The sequence below is a fragment of the Misgurnus anguillicaudatus genome, chromosome 17 (assembly GCF_027580225.2).
Source record: "Misgurnus anguillicaudatus chromosome 17, ASM2758022v2, whole genome shotgun sequence".
NCBI classification, from domain to species: Eukaryota; Metazoa; Chordata; class Actinopteri; order Cypriniformes; family Cobitidae; genus Misgurnus; species Misgurnus anguillicaudatus.
In genome coordinates, this window is record NC_073353.2 from 33,188,337 (window position 1) to 33,206,098 (window position 17,762).

The following is a 17,762-nucleotide window of genomic DNA, read 5'->3' on the forward strand; positions in this document are numbered from 1 at the left end:
CATGTGGGCGAGTGGCTTATTCTTATTGGTGTGGATGGGAGTGTAGTGTGGGCAGAGTCGAGGCCAGACAGGGACAGTGGAGGGGGGGTTGCTTTTTCTCACTAATAAATGTTAAACCTTTGAAATGAGTTAAACGTGGAAAATTCATCCTAGAGCGATTGTCTGATTTATTAGTTTGCAATTTGAAGAAACTTTTTAAAGCAATAATGCTACTAATTTAGCTTCAATATTATCTCAATATCATTTCAATTATCAGTAATTCTTTTTGGGTTATTAGGAAACAGTGGCTTACAAAACAATTGTGCTCATTCACAGCTTCAGTGTGGGAACATGACTTCTTAAAGTGACGTAAAAGCAATATTAAGTGAGTAACAATGCAAATTAGGGGGAAAAATAAGGCACCCAGTAATTTGCCACAGACTGACAGCGTTGTACGAGGCGTACTCATTTCTCATTAGAGGCGGGGTGGGTAATAACCACCGATTTTCCGAGACGGTCACATGTCTGTGCCCGTACGTACGCAGATTGAAACCAAGGCAGAGGTGAGTCGGGTAACCATCTGCACTTCCTGAGACACCAGCCCATCCCATAACATTGATGTGGGATGTTAAAAGATCTAAAGACTGGACGGTAATCAAATATGTCACAAGAGAGCCCTGAATGGACAGCTGCCATAGATACAAAAGCAGAGCACAAAGGAATCAGTTTGCTATGTATAACTCTGATAAAGTCACGGAGGTGTGGGTTATGGAAAAATAATGAGACGCTAAATACGGATTTAAGGTGCGATTGAGGGAGTGGGCTCGCGAACACTGACGCTTTGTAACTTCTGCAGGCTGAACTTTGACCTTTCCCCTACACCGTGACAGGCAATCCTGATGGATCTCCCCCGCACGCTCCTGCAAAGACTTCCTACACATCTCAGCATGCAGACAGGCAGCTATGCAAACAAAAGCCACTGGACCCACCCAGTGTCAATCTTGCCTCCTACCCACTATTTCCTTGCATGCTGGTGTTGGAGTTGCAACTCGGCGCGCGACGGTAACAAACCAACTTGAGAAATTCGGTTGGAAAGTTTAGTTCTGGTCCGTATAGACTGTGTAGAAGTAAAGAGATTGTGAAGTAATTTTACTCACTTCTGTTTTGATCCTCTTTGGGGACGGCTCATCTCTGTCTCCACATCGAGATCTGTAGGAAAGAAGAAAAAGTGATATAAGCAGGGATAAAATGCTAGGAATTTAACCATTTTAGCCACTGCATAATTTGTACCTAAATAAATTAGAGTAATAACAACAATAATCTTGGATTTATGAAATCGCCTGATAACAGACTTTTCTGGTTTTGTAATGTAGAAACATGCATTTTTAGTAAAGCTACATGTATTGTGGAATGCAATATACAAATAAATGTTTTATTTAAAATCTTTCATTTCCAACATGAGGCTCATTTACATTACATTTTAATTGGTCGTCTCATTTGGAGAGCAATTCATATTATTATCACGAATGGTTATATAGCATTCAGATTTTTAAACCAACATTGATAAGGTCCTAGATTTAGAAATATTTCATTTTTAGTAGGGCTGGGCCAGTACCACTTTTTTCATGTCTGATACCATCTCTATCGCCCTTTTAATCAATTAAGCTGCAAATAACACATTTGTTAGCCGGGTGATTCTCACGAAACCATTGAAACACCATGGCACTAATGATTTTAGCTTTAAAATGTGTAATATAGTAACAATAAAAAGCATCAGAATTAACACAATACTGTGTTCTACCTTGCACAATGTGTGATTTCAACATAAGAATTTATAATTGTAAATTTTATCTCATTTTCTGCTGAAATTCTCATTACTGCAATGTGTTCGGCTGTGTTTGAACATGCGTTATGTTGTAATTTAATCAAATTAAAACAAAAATATTAAGAAAAAAAATAAATGGATGTTTTGCTAGACTACTTTAGATGACAGAAAATATATTTACTGAATATTCATGTATAATAATAATGAAGAAAAATTAGGAAAATGATGTGTCCATGCCTGATGTTCTCATCCTCCGCAACACTTTTTGAGAACAGTTTAAGCACACATACAGAATTTTAATAAAGTTTGATTTTGAGTGACCAAGCACATGGACCAGTTACTTCAAGATGGCTACCAGGTAAGATCATTTTTTTATAGTTAATTTGAAATATTGTCGTCGTCAGAATGCTTACACGACATTTTGATTATCATTACCGCAACAGATGCTTATTAAATGTTAATTTAATTAATAGAAGCATAATACTTTGATTTTAAATGCATGTGCAGAATCTCCAAATTATGTTCTTTCAGGTTTGTCATGTCATTTTGAAAATATGTCAGTGTTGATGTTTTCTGACTGTTGCGCTAATGAGATTTTTTAGGACTAATTTTTTAAATTATGTTACAAAAAGTGTTAAATGATAAGTAAAAGTTTTTAAATTAATGTTCCCATTTACTCCAGACTTTGTTTTTCAATGTCTGGTGGGAAAAAAAGTAAATTTAAGCAATTTTTACATTTTCATGCTTGACATTTTTAAAACCAAGTTTTCGTGAGAATCACCCAGCCGTACAAAAAGCTTAAATAGAGCTACAGAACTCAAACTCAAATTTTACTGTGCAACAAATGACTGTGCAAATCCAAGAGTGAAACATTGTGCAATACTGCTGCTTTATTTTTATTTAAATGATTCACACAGACTAGTAGCAACATTTTTAGTTAATCAGCACAAAAATATAAAATGAAATTTAAGGTGTAACTTTGGACAATTTAAAGTGCAACTCTGTGCAAATTCATATTGCTCAGCAAGTCGCGCTTTAGTTGCCATGACAAGGTCTGTGTTGGTATTGGATTGGATTGTAATCCCCGACTTCTACAATATTCGATCCAATCATTGTTGCCAATATTGGACTAATATCGATTGTATCGGCCCACCCCTAATTTTTAGGAAAAAGTATTGCAATGAAATGTATTTCTGAAAAGAATTTGTGACACTGTCTTTGAAATCCAAACTAAAGTCTCATAATCTAATGTGACCCACGCTAGCAAAATGAGTCGCAATTGAGTCTTATTTTGAGCTAGAGGCAAAGGAACGTATAAATGTCGATTTTGGTCGAAATTGAGGTTTTTATAAAAACAAGTACATTAAGCCCTAGTCTGGCGATCCCAATGTTCTAAATAGTCAATAAACACAGTCAAAATGATCTTTATTTGTACGTTTTTTGAGAGGTGTACCATCCGAAATGCTTACCCTAACCCTTATACAAAGATGCGTGTCCACCCACTTGCATGTGACATTTTGGTTTCGGTTTTAAAACATGCAGAAATTAAAAGTGCATGTAAAGAAATTTAGGAAAAAAGGCTGCACTATGTGACTCTGTGTATAACTTGCTCTTAAAGCGACAGTAGCCCCTATGTTTCTGATAGAAAAAATTATCCAATCTGTAACTGGAAAAACATTGTATGGTTCAAACTCTGAGCAGTGTGGAGATGAGCAGGAACAGTTGGCTTGCATGGAAATCCAGATTTTTTGTTTGTTAAAAAAAACAGCATCAAAAACAACAAAAAGAATAGCGGAGCAAGAAATTTGACCGTGGTGAAAACTAATTGAGAAACCCTGTGCTATGCCCTCAATGTCGAGTGGCATCTTCTTATCTGTGACTTCAGTTAGTTAGAAGCAAATATTTGTATTTGTAATGTGATTATTTAATACATGTTATTTTAAAGGTCACGTTAGTGTGTAATGTTGCTATAATAGCATAAATAATACCTGTAAAATGTCAAAGTTCACTGCCAGGTGATATATTTTCTTTAACAGAATTCGCCTTTCAAAGCCTACAGCAAACGGCCGGTTTGGACTACAGTCCTCTACTTCCTGCTTTAATGACATCAGTAGAACAGTTTTTTGAGTAAACTCCGCCCACAGGAATATGTCAGTCGGCAGCTAAGCTAACGGCAAGCTAAGCTAACGGCAAGCTAAGCTGCTATCGATTCACAACAAACTAAACAAACAACACAATCAGAACTCGTTACGTATTTCTGAAGGAGGGACTTCATAGAACAAGGAAGACATCGGCCTGTTTTGAGGACACTGAAAACAGTGGTATACAGATAAGTCAATTGTGTGAAAAATACCGCTTTTTTTAACTCGCGAAACATGAACACATGATATATTGCGCACTGTAAACACAATCAAAGCTTCAAAAACACCGAAAGAACAGGACCTTTAATAGATGTTTTGTCTCAATATTCTAAATTAAAAGAAATGTCTTTTTTATTCGGCTACTTGCATTCATTTTAAAACATTGTTTTACTGGTGATTTTAAAGTATGAATGCAGTGATTTTGTTTTTGAACCTTCAAAATTCTTTAACTTAATTTTTCTACTTTAAACAGGTCTGTCTAGAGAAAGTCAAAATATAAATAACTAATTTTAGAAAATTTGCTCATTCCGACTCAATTTACCAGCACGGGTCACAAATGATGAGATTAGGTTCTGATTTCAGTAATTGATTTCAATCTTTGACATGACCTTACTCAGTTAATATTAAAAATATCAAAGTTATATTTTCACAGTATGTTCTTTACATATGATGATTTTATGTAATCACAGTTAAAATGTTGCCAAAATAATTAAATTTGGAACATGTTACAAAAAAATCACTGTAGCTTTTTTCGCAAATCTCATTATGACGTCAGACACACACTTAAAGTCAACCTGGCCTAGATAACTTTCGCAACACGCAGTCCACTGCTGTGATGCAATCTTGATTGAAAGGTTTCAATGAGCGCCTGGAATTACGTAACGGCGAATGGAATTTTCCATTCTCTGACACGCAAGGCTGGTAATCCAGGATACACCTGTATGTTCTCTTTGGATGTCAACTATTGACTGCTTGATAAAACCTTTAGTAGGGAGTGTTCCAAGCCCTCCAAAGACCTCAGTCCCTTACTTCACACTTTAACACAAAAGCCATAAACAAAGCTGACTTGATATCCTGGCTCGGCTCTCGACTTGATGCATTTGCTATCTGTCTTTTTGGTGGCTTAAAGGCTAAATCACATGCAATTAATCCAGTAACATATGGCAGAAAAATTTAAAAAATATAAATCCACAAAATAAAAAAAGTGCAACAAAAATAGTGAAACGTGGTGTTTGATGATTGAAGAAAGTTCCTACTTGCTGGTTCTGTAGGTGTATTTATAGGTGACCTCTCGGGAGACCTGACGCGCCAGTCCAAAAAGCTCATCTCTGCGAGTCAGCAATGCCACCTCCTTCATACAGAGCTGGGCTGCGGCTTCGTTCACTGTGAGCTGTGTAAAAATCAGGAACACATTTAAAGAATTACATTAGTTGCACATCGCATGATCCCGATGAGACTGAAAGACCAAAATGAATTACATAACTGAATTCCAATTAGGGTCCCTGTAGCTCATTTGGTAGAGCATCACGCTGATGCAAAGGTGCAAATACTGATAAAAAATGCAATTTAAGAAACTTGGACTAAAGTGCTTGCCAAATGTGTAAGCATAACTGTTAAATTAGGTATATTATTGTATAAAATAATTATTAATAATAATTATTAAATTATTATTAAAGTTCACCCAAAACCCTTTGCCTTCATCTCATTTAAACTTGCATGACTTTCTTCTAGGGCTGCAAGATATATCACAAGCATGAATATCACAATAGTTTGCAATAGCTGAATTATTTTAAAACTTTAAAAGGTTATGCATATTCAAAGCTTTACTGTAGGTTGTTGAAGATAGCAGAAAATTTCCTCACACCATTTAAAGGGGACATCACATTTCACAAGACTTTTTTAAGATTTCAAATAAATCTTTGGTTTTCCTAGAGTACATAAGTTTTAGCTCAAAACACCTTATAGATCATTTATTATAACATGTTAAAATTGCCACTTTGTAGGTGTGAGCAAAAATGTGCCGTTTTTGGGTGTGTCCTTTAAAATGCAAATGAGCTGATCTCTGCACTAAATGGCAGTGTTGTGGTTGGATAGTGCAGATTAAGGGGCGTTATTATCCCTTTCTGACATCACAAGGGGAGCCAAATTTCAATTACCAATTTTTCACATGCCTGCAGAGAATAGTTTACCAAAACTAAGTTACTGGGTTGATCTTTTTCACATTTTCTAGGTTGATGGAAGCACTGGGGACCCAATTATACCACTTAAACATGGAAAAAGTCCATGTCCATATTTTTCATTATAATTTAAACAGATTTTACAAACTATTATCTTATCGCATATTGCATTATTTAGCAAGTTATCGCACACAGCATTTAATTGAATATCATGCAGCCCAATAAGACAACATTTTTGAAGAAAGTACTGGTTGCTCGTTACACGCAAATACAACTAGGGACTGAAGCGTTTAATCTTCAAAAAGTCTGAAGGCACCACAAAAAGTCTGAAGGCACCACAAAAGTAACTTCTTCAAAGAAGCTCCTTTTGGGTGTCACAGAAGAAATACGGTTTGAATAAGGGTACAAAAATTGTGCTGGGCAAAGATTAATCGCGATTAATTGCAAAAATAAAAGTGATTTTTTTGCATAATATGTGTGTGTGTGTGTGTGTACAGTCTGTATTTATGATGTATATTTACCACACACACATACATATATTCATTAATTTATATATATTAATTTTTTTTATTTATATAGAATATAGACCGTTTCATCCGGCGCACGTGCAGTGACACGATAAGCGTCTGGTCGGAACTTTATTTTCGGTTTCTGTTTGTTTAATGGTCTGACTAGTTGCTGAAACTGAAGTCTTAAACAAATATTTCATAGAAAATAACAAATGTTTTGGCTTCCTATGTAATCTACGTGCTGTTTATTTTGCTTGTTATATAAATGAACTACTTTAAAAGGACTTTATGTTATCTATTCTTCACAGAGTTTACCGAAAGTTACGTGATGACCACGAAAGCCGTGTTATTACTGCTGAAACCGTCTATATTAAAATCTAAATAAATAAATAAATAAATAAATAAATAAATAAATATATATATATATATATATATATATATATATATATATATATATATATATATATATATATATATATATATATATATATATATATATATATATATATATATTTAGATTTAATTTATTAATTTTGTATGCGATTAATCGATTAATCTTTGCCCAGCACTAAAAAATATAGTGGAATTATTCTTTCAAATACCAAAAGCATCCAAAGTGATGGGAGCTTTATTGTAAGTACCTCGTGCAGAGTTAAATGCTTTCCATCTTTTCGTTTCGAGTCGAATCGGCCATATATGGCACTATACTTGCGAATCTCCTCTTCTCTATGGGGATCTTCCTCACTCATATCAAAGATGTGGCTGATCATTTTGGCTAACTTCTTATTTCCCTTCAACAGTTCTTTAACCTCTCCTGGGTCACTCTTAGGCAAAGTCTGTGAGATTCTTTCCACGCACTCCGCCACGGACTGTACCGCAGCCACGTCCAACACCTCCAGCCCATCCCGAGGAGAAGACGGTGAGCCCAGATCTGCAGGGGACAGACTGTGCTCGCTCTCCGTGCCGTGACTGGCCCAAAACCGCGGCTCGCTGCCGCTCTGGAGGGGCGAAACTGTCGCAGAAGAACTTCCGTTACCCGCTTCTCCTTTTCCAGGGTCTACGCAAGCAGTCGCCAAACATTTGGGCACTTTCACACTTTGAGCTTCACCACGGGCGCCGTTACCGGGCAACAATGTAGGTGACCCCTCGGGTAGCTTATAGACAGGAATACTGCAGACGGGCAGGGATGTGAGGGGTTGATTGAAAAGGGCAGGGTTTGTGACCCAGTCACGCAGTGCTTTCTGTAGGCGTCTGACGTGTAGGGGCTTGCTGGCCATACCCACGAGCGCCATGATTTCAAGGAACTCATCCTCACCGGCCTCGCACAGCTGCTGAACATCGTCGCCGCCCTGCTGGATGAAAGCGTCGTAGTAACACAGCAGGTTGGCTCTTTGAAGAATGCGGTAGAGCTGCAACTCTCCAAGGGTTCTTGGTAAAGTCGCTGCCATACCTAAAAGAGATGAAAGAAAAAATATTAGTTTTTGGTCACTCTTTCATCTGGCTGAGTTTTAAAAATGCAAGAACAGTGACAGGACAGTTGTGAGCCATATAAAAGTTCCCTTAAGTGTTCAATTACATGTAAACACAATATCAACTTCACACACAACAAAAAGGGAAGCAGGTCAGAATCAAAAGAGCTAAAAAAGAGATGACACTGCCTGCTACGGAGGGTGGGAGGGAGGCAAAAATGTGTGGCTGTATTGAAGACTATAACAGCGTGCCTGTCAGGCTCCTGAACTGCTGGGAGTGTCACATGCCACACTCCACCTCTGCAGCAAGCGTAGGTGGGCTCTCTCGGCACAGGCCTCATTTGTTTCTGCCGGGATCCCGCTTCTACAGCTGCCACTATCAGGATCTGATGCACAGCAGCCGCAATGAGAGCGAGATTGGCTGCAGGGGAGGGAGGTGGGGTAATGGAGTTTTGTGTGGGAGTGGGCCAGTAGGTGTGCATGCTAAAGTGATACAGTTCTGCATTTCACTTTAATTCACCCACTTCTTCCTTAAAAGGATCCGAGGATTATACGATGATGCCAAACATACAACCGCACATAATACTCTCAGCAAACTTTGTAAGAGACACTGTAATGCATACTAATATGGTAGCAAAACTCACTTTGTTTGCTCATTTGCGAGTTGTGCGAGATGAGTTTTAGAAATTATATAGCTATAAACGTTTGGAAATTATATGATACCAGAGATTGGGAAAAGGCACAGCATGTCCTCCAATACCAGTAGATAGTGTGTTGATATTAGGACTGTGCATCAATATTAAAAAAGCTAACTGGTCATATATTTTTGACCATGCTGTGTCAATTTTCCAACCTCTAGTATATTTAAAAACATTTCATATGTCATGCAAACCATTTTAAAGGAGTGGTTGCCTGCTTGGAGTCTGTGATGTGCCCGCCAAAGCAGATTCTATTAAGAGTCTCAATTTTAATATTTATTTATTACATATTTTTTATACTAGCTTGGCTTCTTTTATGTATGTTAACATTTTAAACAATGATAAAACAAGTAAAATAAAATAAAATCAAGAAGTAAAACAAAAATATTTCGTGTACACTATATCAAAAAAGTAGCCCTTCAGATTGTTTTATCCATTTTGGTAGTTTTAAGACTTTTGTTTACTTTTATAATGCACTTAATTTTTTTGATAGAGGAGTTATAAAGCAAGTTTAGCTTAATTTTTATTTATTGTTTTCTTTAAAAGCACCATAATATACCGCAATATGTACCGTGCCGCAGCATGTACAACGTCCCATGTATCGTAGCATGAATAGTATCGTGAGGCCCAAGTTGATATTTATGAGTCTATAGTATGGATTATTATTACCAATATAATTGTTTTCAATGTGTAACCTTATTCACATTAACAAAAGCAAATAAATATTCACAAAATACACATGAACATGTCAGTATCCACAAGTGAGTGACAATGTGCAAGTGCAAATTCAATAAAAAAACATTTAATGAATTTGTGAACACACTTTTATGCATCTCAGTTTGGGTTAGTAAATTGTATTTTGTCAATGTGAATTAGGTAACGCATTTGCAAATTATACTTTGCACATATATGCAACATACTGGAAGAAATATAGGGGAGAACCGGGGCAAAAGTAACGCAGGATGAAAGTAACAAAGCGATCTTCTCCGAGCCCTGATAACATTTGCATCCCAAACTATGACAGCATCTTTAGCACGCAAACCTTTGAAAGAGCTGACAAATATCGCGTTATTTACTCACTGTTTTCCGCGTGTAGATACAGAAAGGTGTTTTCAACCATGAGAAGTATTCCAAAAGCAGTCATTTTTTATTGTAACGCATTTTGTTTCTCGTTTCATGTGTTACAATACTGATCAATAGTGTTGTATATGTTGAAAGTTGGTATTATTCTAATTTGATTTAATTTAATTTTCATATTCAATATTTTTTTTTTATTCTTAACAATTCAAGTTTGTACTGTCGTTTGCTTTTGAAACATTTAATAAAACTGAAATTTAAAATGAAAATGTAATTTCATTATTTTTTACAAAGGTAAATGATAAAATGTTTGCAGCTACATATTAACGAGGTCATAGTCTTGTATATTTACTAAAAACAAGTGTAACACAAAAATCCATCTTGTTTTGTTGCATTACTTTTGACCCACCTGTGTGTTACTTTCGTCCCTGCAGGTGGGGTCAAAAAGTAACAATGCGCTCCCTATGTTCAAAGTGAAATTATACTGAAGTCATTTTACATTTGTACAAAATTCCACCTGTTATTGAAAAACCACACTTGTGAGTTATTGACCACAGCAAAAATATATCTCAGTCTAAAACATTATCTTTAAATTACGTTGGTAATTTGGTACTTTCGCCCCCGCTATCCCCTACTGTAGTGCCAAAGACTCCACCATTTCGTGATTTTGGGTCAACAAAGCATCATGTGACATCATTGAACCCCTCAAAAACATCAAATATTTTCTCTAAGTACAGTATGTGTCCTCTTATTTTGAATTACAAAAAACCTGCTTTGACAAAGGTTTGAACATGTGTTTTAGTTTGATACATTAAGGGGCGTTTCCCGGACAGGGATTAGTTTAAGCCAAAATAAGGTCTTAGTTTATTTCGGAAATATAACTAGTTTTAACAGACACGCTTTATTAAAAACATTATTTATGTGCATTTTGAGGCAAAACAAAGGGCACTGATGTATTTTAAGATATGTCAGTGCAAGTTGTTTTCAGTTTGGACAGCTTTTACATTTGTTTTAGTCTACACTGCAAAAAATGATGTGTTAATTGTAGGGATGCATCGATATGGAAATTTTACCGATAACCGATAACTCTTTATATTTGGGGGCTGATAAGCAATATATATATAGGCAGATAAATATTCATATTATTTTCACAATGAAAAACTCCCAGACCGCGGACATCTTGTCTTTGCACTAGACTAGCTACTCTTCTTAAGCCCGCAACACGTGTCATCTTCGTGCTATGTCACAGAAAGCACCGATCAAAACTCCACATGGCCAGCAATGAGCAAGTGAAGTGGTTCAACAAACCAAAATAATCCATCATTTATCGGCTTTCATTTATCGGCCTAATTTTGCTATCAGACCGATAACCGATAATATTAAAATAAGCAGTTATCGGCTGATAACGATATGTCGACCGATATATCGTGCATCCCTAGTTAATTGTTTACACATTGTGTGTGTCATGCCATTTAAGGCGTTATTTCATGTTAAAATAAATGAAAGGGACAACACAAGTTGTGTTAAAAACTGATGGGAGTAACACATTACAATTAATTCTGTTACTGTAATTCCACTAATTTTAGTAATAAACATGTAACGAAGAACACATAATTTTTTATAGTGTAGGACTAGTCTAATCCCTGTCCGAAAAACCGTCCCAGAGCAATATATTGCAATATTTCCCCAAAACATTTACATTTAAGCTAAAATACAAGTTGCTGTATGCCACCTGCCTATTCCAGTATGTGTATTGCTTTATATTGATAACAAATAAAACCATCCATTTAAGTTTATAAGCAAAGCTATTTGCATGGCACAGTAGTGTCACTTAACAGCACAGTATGAACTGCATATTGTGTCACCGAACACTTTTACTTAAAAATGCCATAAAATCATATAAACTACACTCTTAAAACGAATGCGTTAAAAACAACACATTTGTGTTTATTCTGTGAATCCACCCATATCTGTGTTATTACTGAAACACACAACTTGTGTTATATTTTAACACAAAATGACACATAATGTGTTAAAAGCTTAACGCACAAAGATGTGTAAAAAATTAACACATCCTTTCTAAGAGTGTAAAGTGCATTAAGTAAACATTCATAATACTAAAATATTTAGTATGCTCTAAAATGTATCAACAGTAAAGGTTTGAATACCAATACACAGAAAAACTATCTGATCATTATCTGTATCAATATTTTCCCACAGCTCTACAATTTTAATTGTACAATACATACATTCACGTTCTGTATCGCCAATACCATATTCTTGAGTGGCGTTGCGAGATGACAGATGCTGACGACGAGTCATAAAAACTATTAGTGCACCAGAAGTGAGTAAGAACAGGAACCCAGCGAGGCTAAGCGCAAGTACTGAAGAGTGAATGTATGAAGTCTAATGAGGACTCCCCGCCGAACGGCAGAGTGTTCCTGCCACTCTAATGGATGATGGAGGCCTAGACCCAAGTGAAGGGTGCCTTGTTGAAACCAATTCAATGTGAGCATGAATAGCACTTAGGCGGTAATTTATCCCAAACTCTCGTTCTCCCCAGCACACCCTACTCGTAACGCTGAAGCACTCACAGCATGCGTTCATGTTACCCAACAGCGGCCTCTTATCAATCTCAATGAATAATGGATTCACACTGATATCAGTCCTAAATAGCAGCACAAAACTATCAAAAAGGAGTTTGTCTTGTATAGCAGATCGATCAGTCGGGTCAAAAAAACTAAAAAGTAGAGAAGTATGATCTCTTTGCTTTTTAAAGACTTGAGAAAATTGTATTATTTTTGCTGTGCTAAAGTGTTTTATCACAAGTTTCGAAGGGCTAGTTCAAACCTTTAAATGAAAGACATGATGCAACTAAAAGGTAGATGATACATAACACGTCACAAGGTGTATCGCAACAAACCTGGAAAACAACTCATTCCCTTATTTGTTATATAGCACACTTTACAATTTGTGTCTTCTCACAAAAGTAATCAACATTGCTTTTAAATCTCTTAGTTTCATTATAAGGACCACTGACTCAATTACAGCCTAAGCCTTGATACTCTTCACTGTGAAGCCTGAAAGCGCCTCAAGGGATGCAATGTCAACAGAGCCTAAATGCTGACAGTACCTTAAATATGATTCATTACAGGGTCTGTTTGAAACAACAGGGGGAGGAAAACCGGCATGACAAAAGTTTACCCCCCTGCATTTATATTAGTAATATCTGAGAAGGTCTATTGGAGGGTCTGATGGTGTTAGGTGGTAAACAATGAGTCATCTGCACGAGACACAGAAAATACAATACAGTAAATTTCCAATTACCTCATTTAAAACACTGATAGTAAAAACAAAACAGAAGGCATCAACTTGAAGCGTAATGGCGTTTATGGGAATAATTATTAAGAAGAACCGGATATTATATATGTAAATATGTTGTTTCGAATAATTATTGGGTCAAATAATAAAATAAAAAATCAACAGTTAAAACCGTAAAAAAATTCTATAGAAATAGTGCAGCCAGTTGCCAGTAATTTACTGTAGATTTAAATTTATGTTATTTACTGGCAACAGTTTGTTCAAAGTTAAATGAACATTAAACATTAAGTCTTTGTCTTTACAGAATAAAACTAAAATAACAACATCATGCAAAGCATTCTGAGAACTAAAATCGGATGGAAAAAAAACAAAAAAAAAGGTTGATGGGGATTTGTGGTTCCCAGAAATTATAGTTTTATTCTGTATAGACAAAGACTTCTTAATGTTTATTGTTTATTTTTATTGAACAAACTGTTGTCAGTAAATAACATACATTTAAATCTACAGTAAATTACTGGCAAACAGCTGCATAACTACAACAAATTTCTTTATAGTGTAACCCTAACCTACCCTTCATATATACATACACACACTGTACATAAACACATACGGTACATATGCACGCTTTTGAATTGTTTACAAACTTTGTAGTATGTATTAGAAATTGTTTAAAAACTATTATGTTAAATAAAAATGATAACAGATTTGTCAATTTGTTGACAAAAACGTATTCTCTTCTTTTAACCTTCCATCATCACACGTTCAAAGGGTATTGCACAACCAAGCCAACTGGGAAGTATTAGGAAAACTACACTGGGAAGTAAGGATGCTGTCGGCACACAACCGCCCACAAGGCGATACACAAACGGTATCTCGCGCTGTCCGGTGTGCACGGCGCGCACATGGACGGCAAAACACAAGCGCACGAGCAGCAAAGTTGCACGAAACATACGATCTCAAACCCGGTCCTTGAGTGCATTTACACCAGACTGAAGGAAAAACTGCGAAACGTACCTTTTTGTTGCCTTTATTTTCTCTCCCAAACACTCTTTCCTTGTTCCACAGTCGAAAAAAGTTACAAGTGACGATGCTCCGTTCAACTGGACGACGTTTCACCTGACGTCCCGTTGGCGCGTGAGAGAATGCGTGTCACCCGCTGGTCGCGTACTTCAACTGTTCGACTCTCGCGCACTCTTTCGTTTAAACAACCGACAAACAGAGGGACTCTCAAACTAGTCGCTTTCCGCTCTCTCCCCTACTGCCAGAATTGGGATATTCCGCGCTTGCTACATTGCTCTCTCACTCCCACGCGGCTGCGTGACGCAGATCCTGGCGTGGGCGGTAGCGGCGCGTGGGAGGCTGCTGCATGGAATACCAAACCTCATATCAGCCGCGCGTGCACCGCCGCAGACATATAGGCTACATGCATGGACGTTTATCGTGTTTGTTAACCCTACTCAAAAATACCCCATCGTGCGCATGACGGACGCGTACGGTTCAGTGGCCGCCTGTACGCCCACACCTGTGCTATTCTTGCCCCCTCCCATCCTCAAGCGTAAATTCACCTGCTGCCCACAGGCTGTCACGCAGAGTCCTTTTGCATTACAGCTGGCCCAGATCTTATTAGTCCTACCTGTTCCGTTTTTAGTATTGCACAACTGATGTCCATATTGTAAGACAAGCAATGTGGGTACTTATAAATAATGTATTACTTTAAACATGAAATCTTCTGAGGATTTAGTTAATTAGTGCATGTGGGTCTTTAAAGTATAAGAAAATACTGAACAACAAAAACTTTGCATTTGATAGGGACCAGTGGTGAATTTCGATATGCAATCTTGGTATAACTAACTCAAAAATAACCTATAAAACTGAAACCCTGATTTGGTTAGATATAATAGTACATGTGGGTCTATAAATTAAAATGAAAGAAAATACTGAAGTAAAACTATAAATTATAAGCTTAATATTTATATTACAATTAATAAAACATGTTTAGTTGATGCTTCAACCCACCAGTGTTCACGCCAAACCTATGTCCTTGGTTTTCCGCCCTTGGTGTTCCTGTAGCTCAAATGGTGTTAGCAGAGCAAAAGGTGTGGGTTCGATTCCTAAGGAATACATACTGGTAAAATCTATATCTTGAATGCACTATAAGTCGCTTTGGATAAAAGCATTTGCCAAATGCATAAATGTAAAGTACAGTTGGGACTATTGAAGGGGATAGCGCATGAAGGTCTCAAATAATTAAAAAAGACAATACTGAAAAACTTAAAGAAAAATTATAATTGCATGCAATGGGGAACACCAGTGATTGTAAGAACAAAAACAATGAAATATAAGTTTTAGGTGCATTTCATTTTCAGACTTTGGTACTATATTAAATGCTTAGATGCATTGCCCAAAGCTCTTGTCATGACAAAAAACACTTATGACACTAGAAGAAATTCGTACACTGCAAAAAATGATGTGTTCATTTTTTACACATTTTTTGTGTCATGACATTTATTGCGTTATTGCATGTTAAAATAAATAAAAGGGACAATACAAGTTGTGTTAAAAACAGTGATAGGAGTAACGCGCTACAATTAATTCTGTTACTGTAATTCCACTACTTTTAGCGGTAATAAACATGTAACGAAGAATTTTTTTTTAAATCGAGTAACGCAATTACAATTAGTGAAATTTAAATGAGTTGTTACTCACGTTACTCTATTTTGTGATAAATGAACACTTGCAGACAAGACATTTCTGATCTAACCTCACATTAAATGTGTCGGCCCTATACTAACACACCTTCTGTGTTATTATTCGTTGTGCCACCCCCCATGGTCCTGCGACGTTAGATCAGAAATGTCTTGTCTGCAAGTGTTCATTTATCACAAAACAGAGCAACGTGAGTAACAACTCATTTAAATTTCACTTATTGTAACTGCGTTACTTGATTAAAAAAAAAAACTTCGTTACATGTTTACAGTGCTGACCTGAGCCTTTTAGGGGCCCTAAGCAGAATGTGTTTGGGGGCCCCCTCACCATTTTTTTTATTAAAAAATAAAGAAATTACAAAAATGTATAAAAAGAACAAAGTTGCACATTAAGTAAGGGCTAAAATTAGCATTAGGTAAAGAAATCAAATCAAATGAATCATAACACTGTCTTTATTGTATGAATTAAATATAATTATTATATTTTTAGAGCTACAGAAGTGATTTTCTCTTTGTATTGGATTGTTTGTATAACATTAATGACACAGGTTACTGTCTCTTTAAGAGAAGCACGGACCTGGTTTCTGCCTAATCTATACATAAACCTAAGACATAAACAAATGTTTTTTATTGGAAAAAGAATACTGTGGAGATCCTTTTGTTTGTATGTGCCCTGTCAAGAACAGAAAGATTTTATGTTTGCTTGCTTTCTGAAACGCATCTCTCCATGTGTGCACTACTGAGTGCACTTAAATGCACGCTGGCACACGCACATACAGATGGTGGACGAATTACAAATGGTGCAGCATAAAAACGTTGTTTTTCCGTGCTCTATTACTCAAATGTATGTTAATTTAAGTTATTTAATTGTAAAAAGAAAAAAGAAAAACGATTGGGGGCCCACTGGTGGCCACAAGGCTCCAAGCAGCTGCTTAGTTCGCTTATGCCTCGGGCATTGTTTATTACAGCTAAAAGTAGTGGAATTACAGTAACAGAATTAATTGTAACGCGTTACTCCCATCACTGTTTTTAACACAACTTGTGTTGTCCCTTTCATTTATTTTAACATGAAATAATGCCTTAGATGGCATGACACACACAATGTGTAACGGATTAACACATAATTTTTTGCAGTGTAATGCAAATAAGGGTACAAACTGCACTTCAGTCCTTACATACTTTATTACAACGAAGCTGGTTACATTTTAAATGATGCATTGCACACTGAAGTCTGGGTAGCACGCCAAAGGCTGAGATTATTATTTATAAAACAAAATTGAAATAAAATCTGAACACAGAGCAGCTAAAGCTAAATTAATTCTGGACGTACTTTGAAACAGACCTTAACCTGAACATCTTACACTGTATGAATATGGTGCTTGTCTTGCAAACACAAGTCCTTTTTGAACTTGCACAGATGTGCACGCTGTCTTTGAGTGTGGTCCTTATGTAGCCTTTTTACTAAAAACCCATCGGGAACAAGAAAACTTCTCGATATGGGGATTGATACTGAAGGGCTTTTATTGTTACAATGACTCAACCAAAACAAACCTCTCCCCTCTGCACATCCAGCTAGCTGCTCCTCGGTGCTCATATGCAGTGTTTCATTCAGGGATGTTCTCACAGACACATTTTGGGGTCTGCCACAGGAAGAGGACTGAAAAGAAAGATGGGAGGGGCAGTGGTCCTGTATGCAGCCACTACACACTCCTCTTTCAGGATATTTACACTCCCACACACAGTGATTCAGCTGGCTCTAATCCTTTCCACACACACATACATATACTGCCGCTGGATTAGACTGCATCAGACACCCATGACCAAAGACTATGGCTGAGATCCTTTTCATGCAAGTAAAAAC

At 36.7% G+C, this 17,762-nt stretch overlaps 1 protein-coding gene across 2 annotated transcripts in view; it reads right to left on the bottom strand.

Annotated features, from left to right (window-relative positions):
* Positions 1-14,707, bottom strand: part of nab1b (NGFI-A binding protein 1b (EGR1 binding protein 1)) — a 31,196-nt gene extending 16,489 nt beyond the window's left edge. Inside the window, exons 1-4 of one of the 2 annotated variants that reach the window (XM_055215426.2) lie at positions 14,211-14,707; positions 7,273-8,081; positions 5,202-5,335; positions 1,137-1,188 (exon numbers count right to left, since the gene is read on the bottom strand). In XM_055215426.2, coding sequence (XP_055071401.1) covers positions 1,137-1,188; positions 5,202-5,335; positions 7,273-8,079 — 993 coding nt within the window. In that variant the 5' untranslated portion in view covers positions 8,080-8,081; positions 14,211-14,707. The remainder of the gene's footprint in view (positions 1-1,136; positions 1,189-5,201; positions 5,336-7,272; positions 8,082-14,210) is intronic. The other variant, XM_055215425.2, reaches the window with a different exon arrangement.
* Positions 14,708-17,762: the final 3,055 nt, after the last annotated feature.